General features: G+C 36.0%; 1 protein-coding gene across 1 annotated transcript in view; it reads left to right on the forward strand.

Moving 5' to 3' along the window:
• Positions 1–23,968, forward strand: part of Tbc1d8-9 (TBC1 domain family member 8/9) — a 303,090-nt gene that overhangs the window by 255,118 nt on the left and 24,004 nt on the right. Inside the window, exon 25 of the mRNA XM_090371383.1 lies at positions 18,687–18,899. Within this exon, the coding sequence (XP_090227509.1) occupies positions 18,687–18,899 (213 nt within the window). The remainder of the gene's footprint in view (positions 1–18,686; positions 18,900–23,968) is intronic.

The raw sequence follows: 23,968 nt of genomic DNA on the forward strand, positions 1-23,968 counted from the left end.
ACGATTTGCAGATGGTATGAACTCATTTGGTTTGTTGACAGTATCCTCCATACAGTGGATTGGGAAATACCCAATCGTTGGCCTATCGCTCGAGTATTTGTACTCGGATTGCCTTCTGAAAGACGTAGGACATTCTCCTCATTGTCTGGTGGCCTGTCGTTCGCTCTCGATTCATGGTACCTCTCGCGAAACAACCAGTCTCACGTAACCTTCTGTGCACACGTGCGAAAATCTTATGATGAGGAGCACTCTTGTGCGGGAAATGTTCCTGGTACAAGCGCAGAGCGGCGCGCCCGTTACAGTCCGCAGCTCCATATGAGAGGTGCATGTCGGCCAGTTCAACGTTTGAATACTCGTCCATCCTACTGCCTCGGGAACTGGTTCGCAAATGCTAACTTCCAGCGGGATTGCTGTTCATGCGACCTCCCGTTCAACATCCTCTACCGCATGACGAAGGCATTTCGGACCCTGCAATGCTATGTGATTCCGATTCGTCTTTGCGCCCCCTACACCTCCTGCAAGTTTGTCGCACTGGTAGTGAATCACCCTGTATATATATATATATATATATATATATATATATATATATATATATATATATATATATCTTTATTGCAATCAGCAAAAATTTTGCATGTATGCCTGATGAAGTGCCCAATACTAATTGTTATACTGGCTTATACAATGACAAATTCAAATGAAAAGTTTGATGAAACCCAAACAGTTTCTCTTGACATTTCAAAGGCTTTTGATTGTGTTTGGCATAAATAAGCTTCCATCTTATGGTTTGCCAACTGTTTTTTGTAATTGGGTATCCAGTTTTTTCTTTGACTGCATGACTGTGGGTGATAGTAACGGGATCTCTGACTTCTAACTTCTCTACTAATGCTGGTGTTCCCCAAAACTCTAGTTTTTGTCCCACTTGTTTCTTCTTGCATATTAAATCCTTAGTTTTGCTGAAGATAACACATTATATTCCACCTTCCAGTTTGAGAACTGTTTCCCTGCACAAGCTGTTTCAGTTTCTCGAATGTCCATCAAATTCCTTAAATGGAAATCTCCAGTTAATTTTCTAGTGGGGCAAAGATAATTTAGTTAATTCCAATCCTTCTAAAACTCAGTCCTGTCTTATTTCTCTTAAACTGCTGCTATGCTTATCTTTGATGACACTCAGATTTCTAGACAACGTCACATATCTCTATGCCGACCGGGCTAGCCGAGTGGGTAAAGTACCTGCCCGGCAACCCAAAAGATCGCGGGTTCGATTCCCGCCTCGGGCTTGGATCAAAGTACTGCAAAAACCTTGGGAGGTGCAATATGGCCACAGAAGCCGATGCGCCAACAACTACCAAATCAAAAAAAAAAAAAAAAAAAAACATATCTCTATTAGTGATTACCCCGACTTCTAATCACTCGTGGTATAAGCACATCACAAATATTGCTACATGTAAAAATAAGTTTTCTCCTTTGCTCTGGACATTACTTTTCTTCTAAACAGCTACTCACACTACACAAATCTGCTCCACCATGGAATATTGTTCCCACATCTGGCACATATAGGGCACTGCCACATGTGGGGCAGTGCTCTATAACTTCTCTCAGGCTTTTAGGCTCCATTTAAATGAGAGCAGTTAGGTTAATTAATGACTCATTTCTTACAAACTCTCTCCACTCTGTCTCATAGACATTCCGTTACTGCCTTTTCTATAGATATTTCCTTGGGAACTGTTCTGAATTGGCTTCTATAATTCCTGCTCTTTCTCTTAAAGCACTCCAAACACATGCCGCAACCAGTCAGCATCCTTTTACTGTCAATTTCAAACTCACAGAACCAACTCTTCTTCTTTCTTGTTTATTCTTTCAACTTCTGTTTTCTGGAACAACGTATTTCCTGTAAATTAAAATATATAGAAATTCAAGTCTAATGTCAACAAGTATCTTCTTTCATCTTCTACACTTTCAGCCCGTGGTACTAAAGCCCTTCTACACTTTCAGCCCATAAGTTTTAATACCTTTTGTATTTGGGGGTTTTCATTAAAAAAAAAAAAAAAAAAAAAAAGAAAGAAAGAAAGAAAAGAAAACAACATTAAAGGTAAATTTATAATGAGTACTAGCTCTCGCATGTGGGTTCCCCTCAGTCCAGGTGTGTGTGTTTCGAGAATCGAGTTCCATCTTGAAAAACATAATTTATCTGTGACCAGCATGTGGTTAATAAATTAAATATCATGTGCACATTTTAAAATGAGCCACTGATAAAAGTTTCTGCATTAATATCTTGTGATAAGAAGCATCTGTGAAATGGATGCAGTTGCTGTTCATGTAACATTCTCTATGTGCTTTCAGTTGAAATATTTATGTTAACAACAACTTTATGTTAATGATAGCAGATACGTGAACAACGTATTTGCTCTTTAACATTTGCAATTCATCTAAGTTGTCTTTCCACAGCAGCAAATTTTTTCAATTTGGTACTCCTCGAGTTGGAAAATGTTTTGTCTTATCTATAAACAGGAGGCAAAGAATTCTTATGAATGTCATCGCAAATTAAAATTAAATCTGCAAAAGTAAACAGATTTGAAGTTTCCCATGATATCAATTTAACAAACTGTATCATAAAAAATGAGGCAGTCATTGTAGAACCCAGCTTAAGTAGCAAATATGCTCTAACTGAGTCTCTTCACTCTCTGTCTCATATACATTCTGTTTCTGCTGCATGCCTTTTCTGTAGATACTTCCATGGGCACTGTTCTTCTAATTTGGCTTCTATAATTCCCAATCTCTCTTTCAAAGAGTCCAAACACTTGCTGCAACCAGTCAACAGCTGTTTACTGTCCAACTTCAAATCCACAGAACCGAAATTTTCTTCTTCCTCATTTATTCATTCAACTTCCATTTTCTGGAACAAACATCCTTCATATGTATTTCCTGAAAGTAACAATCTATAGAAGTTAAAAGATTAAAAGATAGAAGTAAAAGAAGATAAAAGAGTACCTGCCCACTCACAGACAATAGGACAACAAGCCTTGAAATGGTGCTGTCTGGGTGGTGATGCCTACTGAGAATAAGTAATAATAGTCTTCTCTGTTAGTGAAGCATTACTTATTTGAGGTCGTGCAATACATGGTAACTTGTTGTGAAGGTAGTCACAATATGAGGTACAATTAAATCGATGCCTTTTCACTATGTTTGTAGTTTTCTTTTATGAGCTATCTATGGTGTATTTACACCGATATTTTATAGAATATTTTAAGCTCATATCATATTATGCCTTGTGCATTTATATTTTACTATAGATCATACTTAAAATAAAAATAAATTTTCTTCTTATGCTCTGGGATGGCTAATTAGGGTTGGAGGAGTTCACAAAATAGAGAGAATACAAGAACAGCACCATATTTGGTAGGCACATTTGGCTTGAATCACAGTATGCATACTAATGTTCCCTCAATTGCCAACTTGGCTGTGCCAATCAGTATTATAAACAAGAAATATACATTTAACATAGGTGACGATCAAACCCGAAGCCTCTGGACTATAATATGCTTTCATTTTAATCTCTGGACCACGAGGACTAATACCAACTTGCTTATGAGCTAATGAATGTGGTACTCTGAACTTTTGTTATTACATGAAAGGTTGAAGTCAGTAAAGAAACATAGAGGTATAAGTAATTAAATAAAAACATGCAAAATAAGTTCATTTAAAGTATAAATATGATTCTGCATTAAGCCCATGGCTACATTGGTTGCATGTCTCTGCTTATGCCACTAGGTCAGGGGCATCTAACCTTTTTAAGCATGCGTGCATGCCAAAATTCTAAATCTTAAAAAAGTAACCTCGCATGCCCCTCGGAATGCGATATTCAAGGCATTTAATCACACAATTTCGTCACTACGTCTCGCCACTCCAACGTAAAACCAGTCACTGCATGAATACAGCTATTTACTGAATTGCAGGACTACATGCCTGGCAGAGAGAATGGGCATGAGCAGGTCACGACTCAAGGTGGATTCCTAGAGTGATGTTGTTTCTAAGTTTGAAATTTTATTGGGATGCTCTGAATTCTGCATGCCCAAAAAATTTCTACATGTGTCACTTTGGGCACATGTGCCATGGGTTCGCCACCCCCTGCTCTAGGTAGATAGACATTGGTAAGATCAGATCAGGCTAGTTATGAGCTCAGGCTGGCAGGGCATTAAAATTAAATGTGTGAAGAATAGAACAATTTGAAAATTATAGCACAACATCAGAAGACAGTAGCAGGTCTCTTTGCCAAATTCAAGGTCAGTCAAGAGATGACCACTGCCTGCCCTAACATCAGGACACTATATGGAGAGGGTAACCCGGCAGCTCCATTTATAAGATGCAATATAATTTAGTCTATCTCATTGAAAAAGGAGATAAATAACGTAACATAACGTAACAGATTTTGTAGTTGTAACTTAACCTTTTAACATTTTTGTATTTATATGTATTTAATGTATTTATTTGTATTTAACTGTATGAACTACAATATATTTTTTTCTTGTTATCAGAAGTTTTAGCTGTATGCATTCAAGAGATAATTACAAATTGTTAAGAGACTATCTTTGTGAAGATAGTTCACATCTATAGATCTGCTGATTCTATAGGAGAGGGCAAAGAATAGGGAGGAAGGAAAACTAAAGCTATGGAGGACCATCAAGAATTGCAGCCTTCCTGAAGTTCAGTAGGATATGGTATTCTTAATATTAACATTACTGAATATAATATAACCACCAGTGAAGGGATTTAAAAAAAAAGGAAGGAATTTTAAGAAAGAAAAATTAGTTTCAAATTAGTTTACTTTTCCTCCCGTCTTATGGAAGTCTAATCAGCAGATCTATAGATGTGAATTATCTTTATAATAATATTTCTTAATTTGTAATTTTTTACTTGCTAAATTGCTTTAAAATCAGGAGGATGAAAAATTTTCAGGAAAAATGAAGATCCTTTTGCATTAACAAACTTTTGGGCCAGAATTCACCACTGCCCCCACCACTTTTTTTTTGTCTAAGTTTGATGATTCCTTTGCATTGGAGGTAGGAGGGAGAGTAAGGGCAGAAACGCACTATTATCACTTCACAAGATTTCACTTGTATATATGTCTAACGTCAAATGTGGGGGAGCTATATTTACCAATTAGTTTATTGCTCGGAGTGCACTGTTGTCATTGGCCGTATTCACAAGATAGCATGTTGGGCTTCAAGGCTGAATGACATTGTCTGTTCGAACAGAAATTTTGTTAGGCGTGACCGTGACAAGAGGAAAATGGAGGAAATGCTAATATAAAATTAAATTTGAAGTAAATAATCTGTTTTGAGTGCAGAAGTAAGAATATCTGAAAACAAATAACAAGAACATCAAGGACGTTGCTCCTGTGCCTATTCCGAAGCACTCTCCACTTCGACCAGCTACTCAGCATACTCATTGCAAATGTCCAGTCAGAGGGATGCTCAAAAATGGCCAAAGGAGGCAAATAGACCAACAGAATTACAATTAACAATTGAGAGGACGAACAAGTTGATCACTTCAATTTGCACAACTCATAACAGTTTCTTACAAGTTCAATTTTTAGGGTTGAGAAGTAGTTTTTTGTTGTAATTAAATTTCATTAAAAATTTTTGTTTCGTATTTTGACAGAATAAGTCCTTATTCAAAATTAAACTTGCAGTATTTTAACTTTCCTTTAACGTATAACTGATTTTTCCTTAAGCATTGATTGAATTTTGAAATTGTGTATTTTGCCCTTGAATGTCATCCTTAATTGGATTATATTGGATTATAAATTATTACTTAATTGGATTATATTGGATTATAAATTATTCTTTAAATTTATAATAGTTACATCTTGTAACTTACATAATAGTACATCTTGAATTTATAATTCAAGATGTACTTATGGATATTCATCCATAAGTACATCTTGAAACGATTTTCATCTTCTTTTAAGTCCTGCAGTAAAAGACAGAATTCGCCTTTTCTATTCTCTTCCAGTTTGTCGTGTATCCATTGCGTATTCTGTTGTTTCCTCGGCTATAAGAAAAGCACATGCATTTTCGAAATCTGAATAGGAGGATGAACTGTGGCAATTCATTTTGCTTCAGCTTTACTCAAAGAGAATGACACATACAACGTTACAGGTTGCCAGACGTACCCCTTTTGGAATTATAATAAAATTTCCAAGATACCCCTTTTTTAACATTTGAAATGGGGTATTTGAAAAAAGCAGAAATCATAAAACACCCTGTTGATATGATTATTTAGGAAGAAAGAATTAACTGATGATAAAATTGTTGAATTACACCCTTAAAGACTCAAAAAAACGATATTCTATCCTATTTACAAAGAGGGTTGTAGAATATTTATATTATGCTTACTTTGTAACCTTTTACATTCTACTTGATTTCTTTTTTATTTCGTTGTAATGGTTTAAGGCTCAGGCAACAAACTTTTTTTTATTTAAAATCCCAATTTTCCCAAAATTCCCTTGAACTACTTCTAGTGATCACGGTGGCAGTGATCACAGTGTGCTGAAGTGGGATTTACTCAAGGAGGTAAAGGGAAGGGTTTTTGCTTTCGTAAAGGCGACTATGATGGTCTGAGACAGTATTTAAATTCTATACAGTGGGACCAACTGATGATGTTACCAACAGCAAATTCAAAATGGGAAGCATTCAAGGAACTAATCTTGGAAGCTACCAGGCTTTACATACCAACCAAGAAATATTGTTCAAGGTTCAGGCGTAAATGGTTGTCAGATGAACTAATGAGACATATAGCAGAGAAGAAAAATGCATGGGATACATACAAATTAATGGGTGACATGCAAGCCTATGATAGATATAAGTTGGTCTGTAACCAAGTCACAAAGGAGATTAGGCAGGCAAAGGCAGATTATGAGAAATCCTTGGCAAAGGATGCAAAGAAAAACAGAAAAGAGTTCGTTACCTATTTAAAGTCAAGAAGGAAAGGGATGAATCAGATTGGTCAACTGGATGTTGATGGTTCAACAGTTGAGGATCCAGCTCAGGTGGCTAACAATCTAAACGAGTATTTTGCATCTACATTCACACATGAGGAGTTATTCAGGAAGGGGAATGTCGTAGGTGAAGTAAACATTGGCAGTGAGCTAGATGATTTTCTAATAACTGAGAGGAAAGTGGAGGAGAAATTGTTGAGGATAAACATAAAAAAGGCACCCGGGGTGGATGGGATCGATCCAGTTATATTAAAGGAGGCAGCAAAGGAAGTAAGCAAACCCCTAGCCATAATTATGAGAGCTTCTTTGGACTCAGGGGAGGTACCCATGGACTGGAGATGTGCAAATGTAACCCCAATTCACAAAGGAGGATCAAAGGCTGACACAAGTAATTATAGACCTGTTAGTTTAACTTCGGTTCCAGGAAAATTAATGGAGGCACTGGTTAAAGAAGCACTGCAGGATCATCTGGACAAGAATTCAGTTATAGCTCAGACACAGCATGGGTTTGTTAAGGGCAGGTCTTGTCTGACCAATTTGATTGGATACTATGATGTAGTCACAAAAGAACTGGATGCAGGGAATAACTTTGATATTATATATTTGGATCTTAGAAAGGCTTTTGATACTGTTGCGCATGGAAGACTGCTGCACAAATTGGAGCAGTGTGGCATTGGAGGCAAATTGCTGCTATGGATAAAGGGATGGTTGAGTGGCAGAAGACAGAGAGTGGTAATCAATGGACACTGCTCAACGTGGACTAATGTTATTAGTGGAGTTCCTCGGGGTTCAGTGTTAGGTCCATTGTTGTTTTCTGTATTTCTAAATGATATTGATGATGGTGTATCAGGCTTAATGTACAAGTTTGCAGACAATACAAAGGTTGGCAGGGTTGTTAAGGACACTACTGATACTATGCTGCTGCAACAGGATCTGGAAAGGTTGAGCAGATGGGCTGAGAGGTGGCAAATGAAGTTTAACATTGACAAATGTAAAGTACTACATATGGGAAACAGTAACCCCAGATCAACGTATCAACTCTGTGGTACTACGCTGACAGTGGTAGAGAATGAAAAGGACCTGGGGGTAATTGTGCAGGCAGATATGAAGTTCTCTGAGCAGTGCAGACGAGCTGCAAGAGTAGCTCATGGTGTCTTGTCAATGATATACAGGAATTTTTCTAGCAGGGACAGGGATGTGATTATTCCCTTGTATAAGGCATTGGTCAGGCCACACCTTGAGTACTGTATACAGGTCTGGAGGCCTCATTTCAAGAAGGATGTAGAGCTGCTGGAACGAGTACAGAGTAGGGCAACAAGATTAGTGAATGGAACAAAGGGTTGCTCTTACGAAGAAAGGCTTAAGTTTTGCAAATTACAGAGCCTGGAGACTAGGCATCGGCGAGGTGATCTGATAGAGGTGTATAAGGCTTTGAATGGCTTGAGCATGCTCAATGCCGATGGGATTCTTCCTCTTGCTCAGAATAATCACCTGAGAGGGCATAAATTCAAATTGAGGAAGGACGGATGTCGGATAGATGTGCGGAAATTTGCCTTTAGCCAGCGGGCGGTTGGTTTGTGGAATAGACTTCCATCGCTTGTTGTTGAAGTTGATAGCCTAAACAAATTTAAGGCTCAGCTGGACAGGTATTTCGAACGAATGGAGGGGTGAAATGGGAGTAGTGGTTGTTTTTTTTTTTTTTTTTTTCTGGCTGAAGCTGAATAAGCTTGCTTTCTTGCATCATATGCCTCTACTAATGCTAATGCTATTGCAATGCAATTGAGCAGCAGCCTGGAAAGCAAGGCAATGGGAATTTCCAGGACTGCTGGGAGTCATAGTGGAACAAGTAAATACATGGGCAGTGTTAGGGTAACTAAGAGTAGAAACAGGTGCATGTGTACTTGCATGTAAAGCAATGCTAGGAGTATAGTTAATAAAGTCGATGAGCTTCAAGACATCAAAGGCAGATATTGTTGAGATATCAGAGACATGGTGTCACACAGACATAAGAAGTGCAGACCTGGAATTTGGGGAGTACAATGTGTACAGAAAGGATAGACAGGGAGGAGGAGTTATGCTGTTAGTTAAGAAACACATAAAATCTAAGGAGGTGCATCCAATCGATATTGGTGGACAATGCAATGTTGAGTCTGTTTCGTGTGACATAAGCACTGGGAAAGGAAAAAATGAGAGTAAGTGTGTGTTATACGCCTAATGAATCTGATGAGTATAATGAGAAATTGTGCAGAGATAGAGTGGGCCAATAAATTAGAGTGTCTTATAATGGGGGATTTTAATTTCCCGGATATTGACTGGAATTTGTTGGTTGGTCACTCACACACTAGCAAGGCTTTTGTGGATTTATTGAATGATTGTTTTCTACAAGCAGCATGTTCAGGAGGCAACTAGAGGGAGTAATTCTCTTGACCTGATTATCAGTAGTGATTTTTCATGCATCAAGAATCTGCAGATAAAGGAACCAATAGGTGGCAGTGATCACAGTGTGCTGAAGTGGGATTTACTCAAAGAGGTAACTACCATCAAGGATAAAGGGAAGGGATTTTGCTTTCCTAAAGGCGACTATGATGGTCTGAGACAGTATTTAAATTCTATACATTGGGACCAACTGATGATGTTACCAACAGAAAACTCAAAATGGGAAGCATTCAAAGAACTTATCTTGGAAGCTACTAGGCTTTACATACCAACAAAGAAATATTGTTCAAGTTTTAGGCCTAAATGGATGTCAGATGAACTAATTAGACATGTGACAGAGAAGAAAAATGCATGAGATACATATAAATTGACATGTAACAGAAGCCTATGATAGATATAAGCTGGTCTGTATCCAAGTTACAAAGGATGTTAGGCAGGCGAAGGCAGATTACGAAAAATCTTTGGAAAAAGAATGCAAAGAAAAACAGCAAAGAGTTCTTTACTTATGTAAACTCTAGAAGGAAGGGGATGAATCAGATTGGTCCACTTGTTATCGATGGTTCAACTGTTGATGATCCTTCTCAGGTAGCTAACAAACTGAATAAATATTTTGCATCGACATTCACACATGAGGAGTTATTCAGGGAGGGGAATGCCAGAGGTGTATTCAACTCTGGCAGTAAGCTAGATAATCTTGTAATAACTGAGAGTAAAGTGGAGGAGAAATTATTGAAGATAAACACAAGAAAGGCACCTGGGGTGGATGGAATCTATCCAGTTATATTAAAGGAGGCAGCAAAGGAAGTAAGCAAACCCTTAGCCATAATTATGAGAGCTTCTTTGGACTCAGGTGAGGTACCCATGGACTGGAGATGTGCAAATGTGACCCCAATCCACAAGGGAGGATCAAAGGGAGACACAGGTAATTACAGACTTGTTAGTTTCACTTCTGTTCCAGGGAAATTAATGGAGGCACTGGTTAAAGAAGCATCGCAGGATCATCTAGACAAGACTTCAGTTATAGCTCGGATACAGCATGGGTTTGTTAAGGGGAAGTCTTGTCTGACTAATTTGATTGGATACTATGACGTAATCACAAAGGAACTGGATGCAAAGAATAACTTTCATATCATATATATGGATCTTAGAAAAGCCTTTGAGACTGCTGCACAAATTGGAGCAGTGTGGCATTGGATGCAAATTGCTGCTATGGATAAAGGAATGACAGAGTGGGAGAAGACAGAGAGTGGTAATCAATGGGCACTGCTCTTCGTGGACTAATGTTATTAGTGGAGTCCCTCAGGGTTCAGTGTTGGGTCCATTGTTGTTTTCTGTATTTATAAATGATATTGATGATAGTATATCAGGCTTAATGTCCAAGTTTGCAGACGATATGAAGGTTGGCAGGGTTGTTAAGGACACTACTGACAATACGTTGCTGCTGCAGCAGAATCTAGAAAAGTTGAGCAGATGGGCTGAGAGGTGGCAAATGATGTATCAACTCTGTGGTACTACACTGACAGTGGTTGAGAACATAAAGGACCTGGGGTAATTGTGCAGGCAGATATGAAGTTTTCTGAGCAGTGCAGACAGTCTGCAAGAGTAGCTCATGGTGTCTTGTCATTGATATACAGGAATTTTTCTAGCAGGGATAAGGAGGTGATTATCCCCTTGTATAAGGCAATGGTGAGGCCACACCTTGAGTACTGTATACAGGTCTAGAGGCCTCATTTTAAGAAAGATGTAGAGCTGTTGAACAAGTACAGAGAAGGGCAACAAGATTAGTGAATGGAACAAAGGGTTGCTCTTACAAAGAAAGGCTTAAGTTTTGAAAATTACAGTGTCTGGAGACTAGGCACCTGCAAGGTGATCTGTTTGAGGTGTATAAAGCCTTGAATGGTTTGAGCATGCTCAGTGCTGATAGGATTCTTCCTCTTGCTCAGAATAATCATGTGAGAGGGCATAAATTCAAATTGAGGAAGGATGGTTGTAGGATAGATGTGCGGAAGTTTGCCTTTAGCCAGCAGGTGGTTGATTGCTTGAACAAACGTCCGTCTGTCGTAGAAGTTGATAGCTTAAATAGATTCAAGGCTGAACTTGACAAACATTTGGAGCGAGTGTATGGGTGAAATAAGGGAGGTTTTTTTTTTTTTTTTTTTTATTTTTTCCCTGTTTGGCTGATGCTATATAAGTTTGCTTTCTTGCATCATGTGCCTCTGCTAATGCTAATATCAATATTGATTTGCTGTATGAAGAAGGGGCTCACATCTGTGAGTATGGGCTTGGCTCACCCAGGGTCCTGAGCTGAATATCATCATTCTTCTCTTTCTTGGTGATTTCCTTTTACTTCTCTCTCTCTCTCTCTCTCTCTCTCTCTTGCCTGATACAGCATAAGCCACAGGCTTCCTTGTACCATATGGCTAATAATAATAATATGTTCTGTTGAAATCATTCCATAGAAATATTGAGACAAAAGACCTCAAAAATACCACAGATGTTTGGATAAAAATTTTAAATGCATACAAAGTACGTAATACAGAAAAAAATATTAATTTTGTTTTTGCTTTGCCTCACTCAAATGCAATGAGTGAGCGAGTATTTAGCTCAATGTTTAATGCATGGAAAAAGGATAGAAAAAAATTAGACCTAAAGAATGTTGAAGGAGAACTGTTGCCAAAAACCAATCACAGTATGTCATGCAAAGAATTTTACGCATATGTACTAAAAAATGAAAAACTGTTAAAAGAAAATTCGCTCAAAAGAGAAGTATTGCTAGGTAAATATTTTCTTTTTGATAAAATAAATCAGGTTATTGAATGTGTATTGTAAACAATTATGTAAAACATTTGATGTTAATATTTATAAAAAGTTTCCTTTAATGTTTATATCTCTTGCAATAAAATTTTCTGAATTAAAGCACAGGCTATAATTTGGTTAATTTTATTAAAATTTGACTAATCTTGCATTCCACGAACTTGTAAAAATCAACAAAATATAGAAATAAAATGGTTGTTATTAAAATTGTTCGGTTTTTTTAAGATATAATGTGAGTACTCCTAAACGAGGAATGAATACCCCCCAAACATAAGCATGAGTACCTAGAGATCAAATTTTTAATTTGGCGACCATACGTTACAGTGACGCTCCTTATCTGACTGACTTCGCAGTTTACACTAAACAGGGACACAACGAGAGTCCCGTGACGTGATAATTGATAATAGTGTGTTTCCACCTTAATCATCACTCTCTCTGTAATGTAATTCCTGCAATTCAGGAATTGCATTCCAGAAGGAAAAGTGAATGGTAATAAGTGAATAAGCAGACCAAAAGGAAGGCAAGTGGATGAATGGTATCATTTTAGCATTAGAAGAAAAGAGGTTATGCTGGTTAGGGCTAGAAGTCCAACAGAAAAATAGGATGGCATGGAAAAAACATAGTGAATTATAAGGCTTAATAGGACTAATTTATACTACTATAGCTACCTGTAACCCCCCCCATTGGGTAGAATAGATTTGGATGGGGCGCCTCCGTAGTCAGGTGGGAAGGAGCAGCAGCAGTGCGTAGCACACGCTTCTTGATTAGACCGGGGTTCGAGCCCATCACCACCAAATACGGAGGATGCGGAAAGGTCAGGGAATGACCACCGCATATTCCTTAGTTGCTAATGCTCCTAAAAACCAAATAACAAACAAACAACAGATTTGGATGATGAAAAAAAAAAAAAAAAAAAAAAAAAGCAACACTTAAAATATCTATTAGAATTATTTTATGAATTTAATGTTTGCTATATGGTCTTCAGTTTTAATCTACATCATTGATTAATTTTTAATTGGAGAAATATAGCTATAAAACTACAGAAACTATCTGACTTATGGAAATTCCACTTTACGTAAGTTTTTGCCGGCCAGTGCAAACTTAAAAAAATTGTGGAAACATATTTTGCATCCCATAGGAATAAATGGAGGTATCATGAAAATATCGTAATGTGACCCCAATAACACTTTTTTTTTTTTTCCTCTTGTGTAATTCATTCCAAGTCCTTGGAATTTGAAAATTTTGCCATATTACTAAGCTATTTATCTCTTTAAAAGGTCATTTTTGTAATGAAAATTGCACTACCCTTTCATCGTTATCATATATTCTGTTATAAGAATCAATTTTGAACACCTTCATGATATTTTTTCTAAAGCACGTTTCTGGAGGTCACGACCATAAAACAATAAAAACAATTTGCACTTTCTGGTTTATTGGGCTTTTCTGTTAGTTTACTACCCATTATAAATGGGTAGTAAACTCAATCTTATTGCATTTGCGATAATACCGATAACTGCAATTGTGTGGGTTTTTACGCTATGATGGGGAAATGTGGTGGTAGTGCCAGGAAACAAAATTGATTAAAAAATGAAGATGAAAATGATTAAGTATGAAGCAGGACAAAGTTGGTCAGCTATTGCAAAGGAATCAGGTCTCACTGCTTCAACAGTGAATACTATTTTGAAGGACAGTGCACATATCAAAGAACATGTCAAAGGATCAACACACTTAAGATCAACAGTAATCACAAAGCAGTGCGTTCAGGTGCTATATCAAAGATGGAACAGCTGTTAATAATATGGATGGAAAATCAGATTCAGAAGCAAGTGCCCCTGAGTCTAATGACCGTTCAAGCAAAAGCAACAAGTATTTATAAAGATATTAAGGATAAGTACAGCAAGCCCCAACCCAAGTTCATGGAAAGCAATGGGTGGTTTAATAGGTTCAAGCATCAAACTGGTTTCCACAACGTTAAAGTATGCAGTGAAGTCGCCAATGCCGATTTTGCAGCTCCAGAGAAATTTTGTGATGTGTTGGAAAAAATTATTCATAAAGACTGCTATTCAACGCAGCAAATTTTTAATATTGACAAGACTGCTCTGTATTGGGAAAAAATGCTGGATCGAACATACATTGCCAAAGAGGAAAAGACAATGCCATGTTTCAAGGCTTCAAAAGATAGGGCCACGCTCTTGCTTGGAGCTAATGCAGTGGGAGATTACAGATTAATGCCACTGCTTGTGTACCATTCTGGAAATCCTCGTGCATTTAAGGGCATCAATAAAGCCATCCTAGCCGTGCATTTCTGATCGAACCAGAGAGCATGAATAACAATATCTCTCTTTGAGGATTGGTTTAAATGCTGCTTCATTCCTGAGGTTGAAAAATATTGTATAGACAACAACGTTCCTTTCAAGATTTTGCTTCTATTAGATGGATATCCTACACATCTAGATGATTTCAATTCAAATGTGAGAGTCATATTTCTACCGCCAAACATGACTTCACTCATCCAATCTATGGATCAGGGTGTTATTTTGAATTTAAAATCATGCTATTTATGCACAACATTTGCTCAGGCATTGTCTGCAGTAGACGATGAGAAAATTATGTTAAGAGACTTTTAGAAATCTTACAATATTTACCACGGCATATTAAACATTAATAAGTCCTGGGTGGAAATTACTAAAAGTTGTTTAAATGGTGCATGGAAGAAAATATGCCCACAGAAAATAGGTAAAGGTTGCAGAGCTACTTCAGTTGGAGATTGATGCCAAAGACGTGGAGTTAATAGAGGAAGAAGAGAAGGAATTATTTAACGAAGAACTTATTGACTTGCAGGCAGCAATAGTGAAAGAAGAAAATGCTGAAGATCAAGATGAACCAAATGAAGAGCTGAGATGCTTCTTCACCAGAGAAATGGAATGGCATTTTGTGAAATTGCACCAGCAATGGCGAAGTTTGAGAAGAAGGATCCTGACAGCGAACGATTCTTAAAAGTTAACAGAGGGGTGAATGATATGCTTGCTTGCTACAAAGAAATCTACGATGAAAAGAAAAAAGCCACCATCCAGTCATCCATTAATATGTTCTTTTGTAAGGTTGAGCAGCCGACCCCTTCTAAATCTCCACAGCCCTCAACCTCCGCAGCGATGTACTTATCAGCTGAAGACATCGATTCTGGCAACGATACTCGAGAGGTAAAACTTACTGCCTGTCTCCCCTCTTTTTTTGTAATTTTATAATTTTGAAATTTTTTTAAATTGCATGCTTTGGTAATTTTTCCTGCACATGAGATAAAAAATTGAATAAATACAATAAATAATTTTATTTACATGTTCTTTGAACATTTCTTTTTTGATTCAATCAATTCAGTGAGCACAGTTGCGAGTGTTGCACAAGCATAGGGGAAATTGCGACTTACGTAGCATTCCGCGAAACGCAACCATTACATAAATCAGGGAGTTCCTGTTATCAAAAGTCAGCCATTCTAAAATAAACCATTCCTTCTTGTATTGATTTTCTATAATTTTCTTTTGGATAAAAAGACATTATTTGATGTTATTTCTTCTTATTATCTGATATAGTGTTAGCATAAAAAATAAATTTATAAAGTGCACAATTTTAAACTATTTCTTATCTTTTATTCCAAAATCTGAATGGTGATAAGTGTGCATGTCAGCTGGCATCACTTTTTTTTTCCCCAGACACCCATAATAATAAATGGGTTAATAATAAATGCATTTCTTAGGGACAGTAGAGTCCAGGCCGATTTTGGCGTGCTTCTCTTTGAGGAATTCTTTGAATGGTTTTGTCAATAAGCACTTAAAACAATACAGATTTTATATAGTGGAGATTGGTTTTATTTTACCTCAGCATTCATAGATAGCATTACAGAACAAAATTAAAATATCACAAATTTACTTATTTCTAAAGAAAAGAAGAATTCTGTGGTTGTTTATGTGCCTTAGTACACATAATGAGGTAATAAGATTATCGGTGCCACTTACTGTGATTGTAAGCAAATGTAAAAAATTAATAGAACACATTTAAAGAGGATGTGATAAATAATATTTATAGCTAAAATGAGCAAAGCATCATAATATATATGGCCAAAAGGTAAACTAAATCTTGTTGTGTTGCCACTTTATTTTCAAGAATAAAAAATATGACAATAAACAAACCATGATATTTTAAAAAACAATGTAGATAAAATATACAATAAATAAATAAATAATATAAAAAAATAGAAGATCACTTCATGCAACAATCTTCTAAAAAAAACTGAAATTCAAAATGGGGTGCACAAGCCTACCTTAAGAACAACTGCATTAGCATTATGCTACTCAGCTGCTGAATATGACAGCACAGTCTGGTACCACTCCACACATTCAAAGAAGGTACCAAAATTTGCCACTTGGCTGTTTAAATTCTACTCTGGTCGAGAAGCTATATACTCTTGTTGGTATTGTCCCACCGGATATGAGAAGGGAGATACAGGCAAGCCCTGAACTATATAAAAAGTGATGGAGAATCCATTACACCCAGTGTTTGAACAAGAACCTTCTGTTCAAAGACTGAAATCAAGAAGAGAATTTCTCGCGACAACAAATGAACATCCTTGGTCTACGTTGTCAACTGGAGAGCCAGAAGTGTGCAAACTCAAGACTGGATGACCCCACAAGAAAATGACCCCTCGGACATCTGTACAGATGGAAAGTTTGGTGGTCACTTAACCTTAGAACTGGCATGAGTAGATCCAGGGGACAACCTGAAGAAATCGGGTCATCATCATTCATCATCCATTTTCAATCCACTGCAGGATGAAGGCCTCTCCAGCAACTTTCCAGTTCCTTCTGTTTTGAGCACTGGCCATCCATTTACTACCCACAAACTCATGAATTTCATCTATCCATCTCCGCCTTTGTCTTCCAGGTTTTCTTCTAGCTCCTCTTGGGTACCATTCTGTTATTTTCTTAGTCCATCTGTCATTATGTCTTCGAACTATGTGTCTTGCCAAGACCATTTTAGTTCTTTAGTTTTGATAAGAATGCCCTTTACTTGAGTTTGCTGCCTAATCCATGTGTTTCTCTTCTTATCTGACAGTCTGATTCCCAATATAATTCGTTCCATTCTTTGCTGTGTAGTTCTCAGCTTCTCTTCCATTCTTTTGGTGAGTGCCCAAGTTTCACTTCCATAAGTCATGATGGGGAGTATACATTGGTTCAATATTTTACGTTTCAGACAAACTGGGATATTGCTCTTCGGTATGTGGCTATATTTACTGAATGCTATCCATCCAAGATTTATTCTTCTCTTGACTTCCAGCCATTTATCATTATTACAGCTAATAACTTGTCCCAGATAAGTATATGACTCCACGTTTTCAATTACTGCTCCTTCAATCATTATTTCCCTTTCTGTGGCATACTTGTTCATCATTACTTTTGTTTTAGCCATATTTATCTTTAGTCCAAAATCCTTACTAGCTGTGCATAACTGATTAAGATTTTCCTCTGATTCTTTGGGATCATGGCTTATGACCACAATGTCATCTGCAAATCGTAAATGGTTTAGGTACACTTTGTTCACATTGACTCCTTTCTGCGACCAGTCTAATTTTCTGAGAGCTTCCTCAAGGGCAGCAGTAAACAGCTTCGGAGATATTGTATCTCCTTGTCAAACTCCTTTCTCGATTTTAAATTTCCTACTGTCTTTGTCTAGCCTGATAAAGGAGGTAGCATTCTCATATATTTTCTTCAAAATCATAATATGTGGGGTATGGAGTCAAATGCTTTTTCATAATCCGCAAATGCCAGGCATAATGGTGTTTTATATTCATTTGCTTTCTCCCTTAGCTATGATATTACATTAAGGTGATCCATAGTTGAGAATCCTGTCCTAAAGCCAGCTTGCCCTTTCGGTTGATTCTCATCAAGTATTCTTTCCAATCTGTTAGTAATGACCCTTGTGAACAACTTGTAGATGTGGGATAACAAGCTAATTGGTCTATAATTTCCAATTTCTGATTTATGAGGTATGCAGAAATGGGGTATCCAATCCCAAATTTCAACTCTGTGTGAATGTGGAGCTGAACAAACAACAAAACATCGTATCAGCTGCCCCCTTGCACCTACAACTTGCAACATGCTTGACCTCTTGGAGGCAACAGAGAATGCTATTGAAGTGTCCCATTTCTGGGCAGAAATTGTGTAAAGAACTTTATCCAGATATTTTATTTTGTGTGTTACTATATATGTTTATGATATTTAGTGATTTTTTTTTTATTGGCTTTTTTCTTTTTTTTTCTTCTTAGCTTTGATTATATGTTACTTAACCTAATATTTGAATATTTCTATATTTGCTTTCTTGTACATTTCCAACACGAAATAAATAAATAAATAAATAAATGAGAATTTTTCTTTTTCTGTTTCAGATGATACTGAAATAGCTGCAGAAGCAGAGGAGTACTTTAGTTCTGCTGATCAGCAACTCCCAAGTCCAATCTCTGCAGATTCTATATCTTCAATATCAGCTAACCAGCTGATGAATTCACTGTCCCATAATAAAACTGATCCAGCTGACTTACCATGGACAAATGAAAACTCAATGAGTTTCAGTAATTTGAGTGATGCATATTTAGCCACAGGTATTATGCTGGAACATTTTAATGCTGTTGGACAATGTGTTTATTATTTGATAAATGAACGTTTGGATGAATTTATGTATCTTTGATTCAAATGACTTTATAGGTAATAACAAATCTCTCATCGTAGTTTATCTGGAAAAGTTATAAAAAAAAATAATTGAAGTCAGTCTCTTGCGACTGAGAAAAATTTTATAAAAAGTAATCAGGAATTTTCTCTAAACAGAAGTGCAGATTTAGTGATAAAATGCCCAAAAATAACCCAAATAGTTGAGTAGTGAACAGGAGGATTTTAGGTATAGAAAATCAAAGTCAAGTTTCAGTTCAGCAAATGTTTTGCTGAAACACCCAGTAAGTTTGGCTTTATCAGAACAGAAGTATTGGAATCTTATCCAAGAAGGATATCCTGTTTATTGGAAGCAAAACTTCATGGCATTAGTTTTATTTTAAAGAGACGCTGCTCAAAAATTTTTTAAATAGCCAAATGATTAGAAGATCATTTGAGAAGATCAAAAATGGTGCCAATGCAAACTCTAACAATCTAGTAGTATTCCTTGAATTAAAATAAAAGAATTTAATTTTGCAAATTATAATTTCTCATGGCTAAATAATTACTTATTTATTAAACACAATGAAATAGAAAACAAATTTAATTCTTTTCTTGGAGTTTGATTCTGATCATAATGCTGCATGTTCTTCTCATGCTGTGAAAGAAAACAAAATGAATGAAGAGTAAAATTTAAAAGAAGTAAAGGTGTAGTACTGCCATACTTATTCAAATATAACACAATTCTTTTTTGTATTTATGCTTCATAAAATTTAAGGAGCATCCCTATAAACAGATCCTGGTGCTCAAGAAATATGGTACATGGTAAACACCTAGCAGTAGACTTTAGTTCTGCAAATTGTAGCATCTGGAAGCTAGACACCTGTGGGGAGGCCTGATTGAAGTGTTTAAGGTTTTAAGTGGATTCTGTGAATTAAATGTAGGTGGCATCCTAACTCTTTCTTGGACGACACACACAAACACAAGGGAACATAAACTTAAATTAAAAAATGATGACTGCAGGATAGATGTGTGAAAATTTGCTTTCATCCAGAGCGTAGTTGATTGTTGGAACACGCTACCATCTGATGTGGAAATGGGTAGTTTGAATTATTTTAAGGAGGAATTAAACAAAATATTAGAGGGGTTGGACAGTTTTTTTTTTTTTTTTGGTTGATGCTATATAATCTTGCTTCCTTGCATCATTTGCCACTAATAATACTAATATCACCAGGATTTAACTTTTGCAAGCTTATTTAAAGAATTGCAGTGCTGACAACATAATAAATCTGGAAGAGTATGGTTTATTTAAAGGCTGTTGTGGACATAGCTATTGCTATTGGAAACACTTTCTGAACATAATGTAATACACACACCCTCACATAGGCGCCTCCGTAGCCAGGTGGGAAGGAGCAGCAGTGCGTAGCACACACTTCTTGATTAGACCGGGGTTAGAGCCCATCACCACCAAATACGGAGGATGCGGAAAGGTCAGGAATGACCACCGCATATTCACGGAGCAATATGGCCTTAGTTGCTAATGCTCCTAAAAAAACCAAATAACAAACACCCTCACATTATTAAAAAATTGTTACCCTTGAAAAGACTTTACTCTTAATATTGAAGTTTTCATATATAAACATTTGGAATGGGTGAAAATCATGCATCATTTTATAAACATACATTTCTTTAAAAGACTGTCATTTTACATTTTTATCCTTGCTTTTTTATGCAGTAAAATATTCAGTTTGTTCACAGATTAAATTGGAAAAAAAAAATAAATAAAATAAAAAAATTTAACTGATAAAAAAATATCCTTGGGAAACTATAACTTTTACTTTGAAAGTGAATTGCTAATTAAATACAGAAGAAAACTGCATCATTAAATAGTTTTTCTTTAATATTTTAAAGATTCAGAGCTAAAATAAGTCTCAGGCTAGTCTTGATCTGTAATTAAAATAATAACATTCCTTTTCTTTTAGAAGAAGTTTAACATCGATAACACAAAGCATGTTTGTGTTTAAAATTAGTAATATAATTTTAAAAGTTTTCAGTTTTGTAGTATTTTTATTTCTAAATTATTTCTGCTGTAAATGAAGTATTTTACGAAATACGTTTTACTGAATAAGAAGACTTATGAAATTGATAGTGATAGAGGAGAAGAATGGAACTTTAATAGAAAAGCTAAAAAGAGTTAAGAGCTACCCTCATAAGATGACAACATATTATAGATACTATAATATAGATAATATTATTATAAATGTTATAATTTTTAATTATATTGAAACAAAAATTTAGCTTAAGATTAGTTTGTATAATAAATTCACTGAATTTATTAGAGAGGAAGTATATCTACAGTTGTATTTAAGGGAGATTATTTATTTATTTCAAATATTTAATTATTGTAATATTGCCATACGGATTTCTGGCATCATTATGCTGTTTTGTGGTGGGGGGGAAAAATATATATATGTTAAAATTCAATTATGAAAGCAATAATAATGTTTGTAATATATATTTTATTGCTTAAAAATACAAATTTAAAACTGTAAAATGGCATATGTTTACTTAGTTTATTTCCAAATAGGAGATTCTCACTCACTCAGCCTGACCTCAATTTTAAATATAGAATAACAAATGTCTCTTTATTCTTTGTTGTCGAACAATCTGGCATTCCACATGCTTTAATAAAGTTTAAAAGAAGTGAGGGACTTTTATTAATGTAGACTTATTTTGTTATTAGATCAGTATTATTTGATATCAAAATCATCAGTAACTAGAACTGTACTTATTCTAGAGTAAATTTTGTCACATGATGCTGTAATCAACAAAAATTCTTTGAAAATAGATTGTGTAGTGCATTTCCTCTCCAAATTTCACATGAACTGTTGATTTGTGTCTGATTTATAATAGATATTGTAGAAAAAACTCAAAAGCTTCTGCTATTGCATATCATATGTGATAGATAGCAGTGGAGACCTGTCATTTGGGAGGTGCCAAGTGAAAAAGATAATATTAAGGGACATATTAATATTTTCCATATAGCACAAGGAAACTCAGACTTTTGCTGCACCAGTTGAAAAAAAATAAAAAAAATAACTGCCTTTTGTGTTTTCCTCCTCACCAAGGTACCAGGGCAGCTTACCTCTGAATTTCTCAGTGCTTTCAGTCTCAAAACCTGCAGGGATAATTTATTCTGTAGTTAACAACTTACTGGTTAGAGACAACTTCCTATAATCATTTCTAAACCTCTTCCCCTGTTATTTATTTATTTTTAATTTCAATTCACTAGTTCTAGTATCACTTTTAACTGTGAACATTTTGTTTTCATTCATTTTATTATCTCCTCTTAGACCCTTATAGACCTCAATCAGATCTCCTCTACTGCGCCTAGTTACTATGCTCCGTAGTAGTCCATATATGCAAAGTTTTTTTCTCATATCAGCACCCTCTTCCTGGTCTCACCATGTGCCTTGCCCATTTTTGGACTCTTTCAAATTTCTATCAAGATAGAAAGACAAACTAGACGTATTTTCTGAATTGAGCAATTTTATAAGAATTTTTATAAATATAAAGTGCTTAGAAAAAATGGTGTTCATCAGTGAAGGTTTTTCTTTGAAAAAAAGTTGTGGTGTTTTTTAATGTAACAAATTCAAGTATTGGTTTATGTTCATGGCTATTTCGAATAAATAATTTTAGGCTCTAGCTATGCATATCCTTTTGATACTAGCTTGATGAAGAAACAAGATTAATGCATAATATGGTAGTAGATGCTATTCTGCATTCTGTAGAATAATAATCAAAGGACAAATTGTAGATTTTTTGGGAAGGAGGAATGAGGAGAGGTGTTAGTCAATTTTTGATGAGAAAGGCCCGAAAGTCATGATATAAGCAGTGAAATTCTTCATATAGTGATCAGAAAGACATAGTATCTTAGCATGATTTACTGGACATTGATTAAAAGCTGTTATAATATGAATAAAGCAAATGACAACAGTGTCTGTGACCAATACAACTACAGTTAACGGAAAATATATATCTCTCACACATTTGATGTTTGACGTTTTTTAAGCTTCGTAAACTTATATGTAATGTGAACATAGCGCAGGTCGCTATATTCAACTTTGTGCAGGGTTTTGCGTTCACCTGGTGTTACTTGCAGACAAAATTGCATATGAGTCAACACGAACGTTGCATTATACTCACATTGTTCCCTAATATATCAGTCGCATTGCGAAAATACGCGTTGTAGCAGAACTGACTGTACCTTGCTTTCTAGGCTGCTGCACATTCCAATAGAAGCAGTGCAAGAATCACTTTCATGTGCCTGTGGCTATTGTTAATCTGTTAGTCTCTGTATGCCTCCAAGCTAACAGTTTTCCAACCCACTTAGCACACGATATAGTTTATTGCACACAGTCCATGTTCTTTTATTCATGCTATTCTTGGCAGATATATAGCCATGCATTGCATCACCTTCCATTTTTGCATGCATCCAATTACAAAAATGTAATGTGATATACAGAGAAAGGCAACAAGATTGGCGAGGGAACATATGTTTGCTCTTACCGAGAAAGGCTTAAGTTCTGCAAATTGTGGGGGTCTGGAGACTAGGCACCTTCGAGGTGATCTGATTGAGGTGTATAAGGCCTTGAATGGTTTGAGCAAGCGCAATGCTGTTGGGATTCTTCTTTTTACTCAGATTACATACTTGAGGGGGCATAAATTCAAATTGAGGAAAGAGTTGTATGATAGATGTTAGGAAAAATTGCCTTTGGCTAGCAGTTGATTGATTGCTGGAACAAGCATCCATCTGTTGTTGTGAAAGTTGATAGCTTAAATAAATTCAAGGAAGAACTGGGCAAAAAAAACTTTTGGAGCAAATGAATTGGAGAAATGGGAAGGGTCTTTTTTTTTTTTGGCTGATGCTATATAAGCTTGATTTCTTGCATCATATGCCTCTACTAATGCTAATATGAAAATCATTATCATAAAAATCTGCAGCAACACGTACTACCGATGACTA

Source organism: Mastigoproctus giganteus, chromosome 4, assembly GCF_048544385.1.
Source record: "Mastigoproctus giganteus isolate SK-2022 chromosome 4, ASM4854438v1, whole genome shotgun sequence".
Classification (NCBI taxonomy): domain Eukaryota; kingdom Metazoa; phylum Arthropoda; class Arachnida; order Uropygi; family Thelyphonidae; genus Mastigoproctus; species Mastigoproctus giganteus.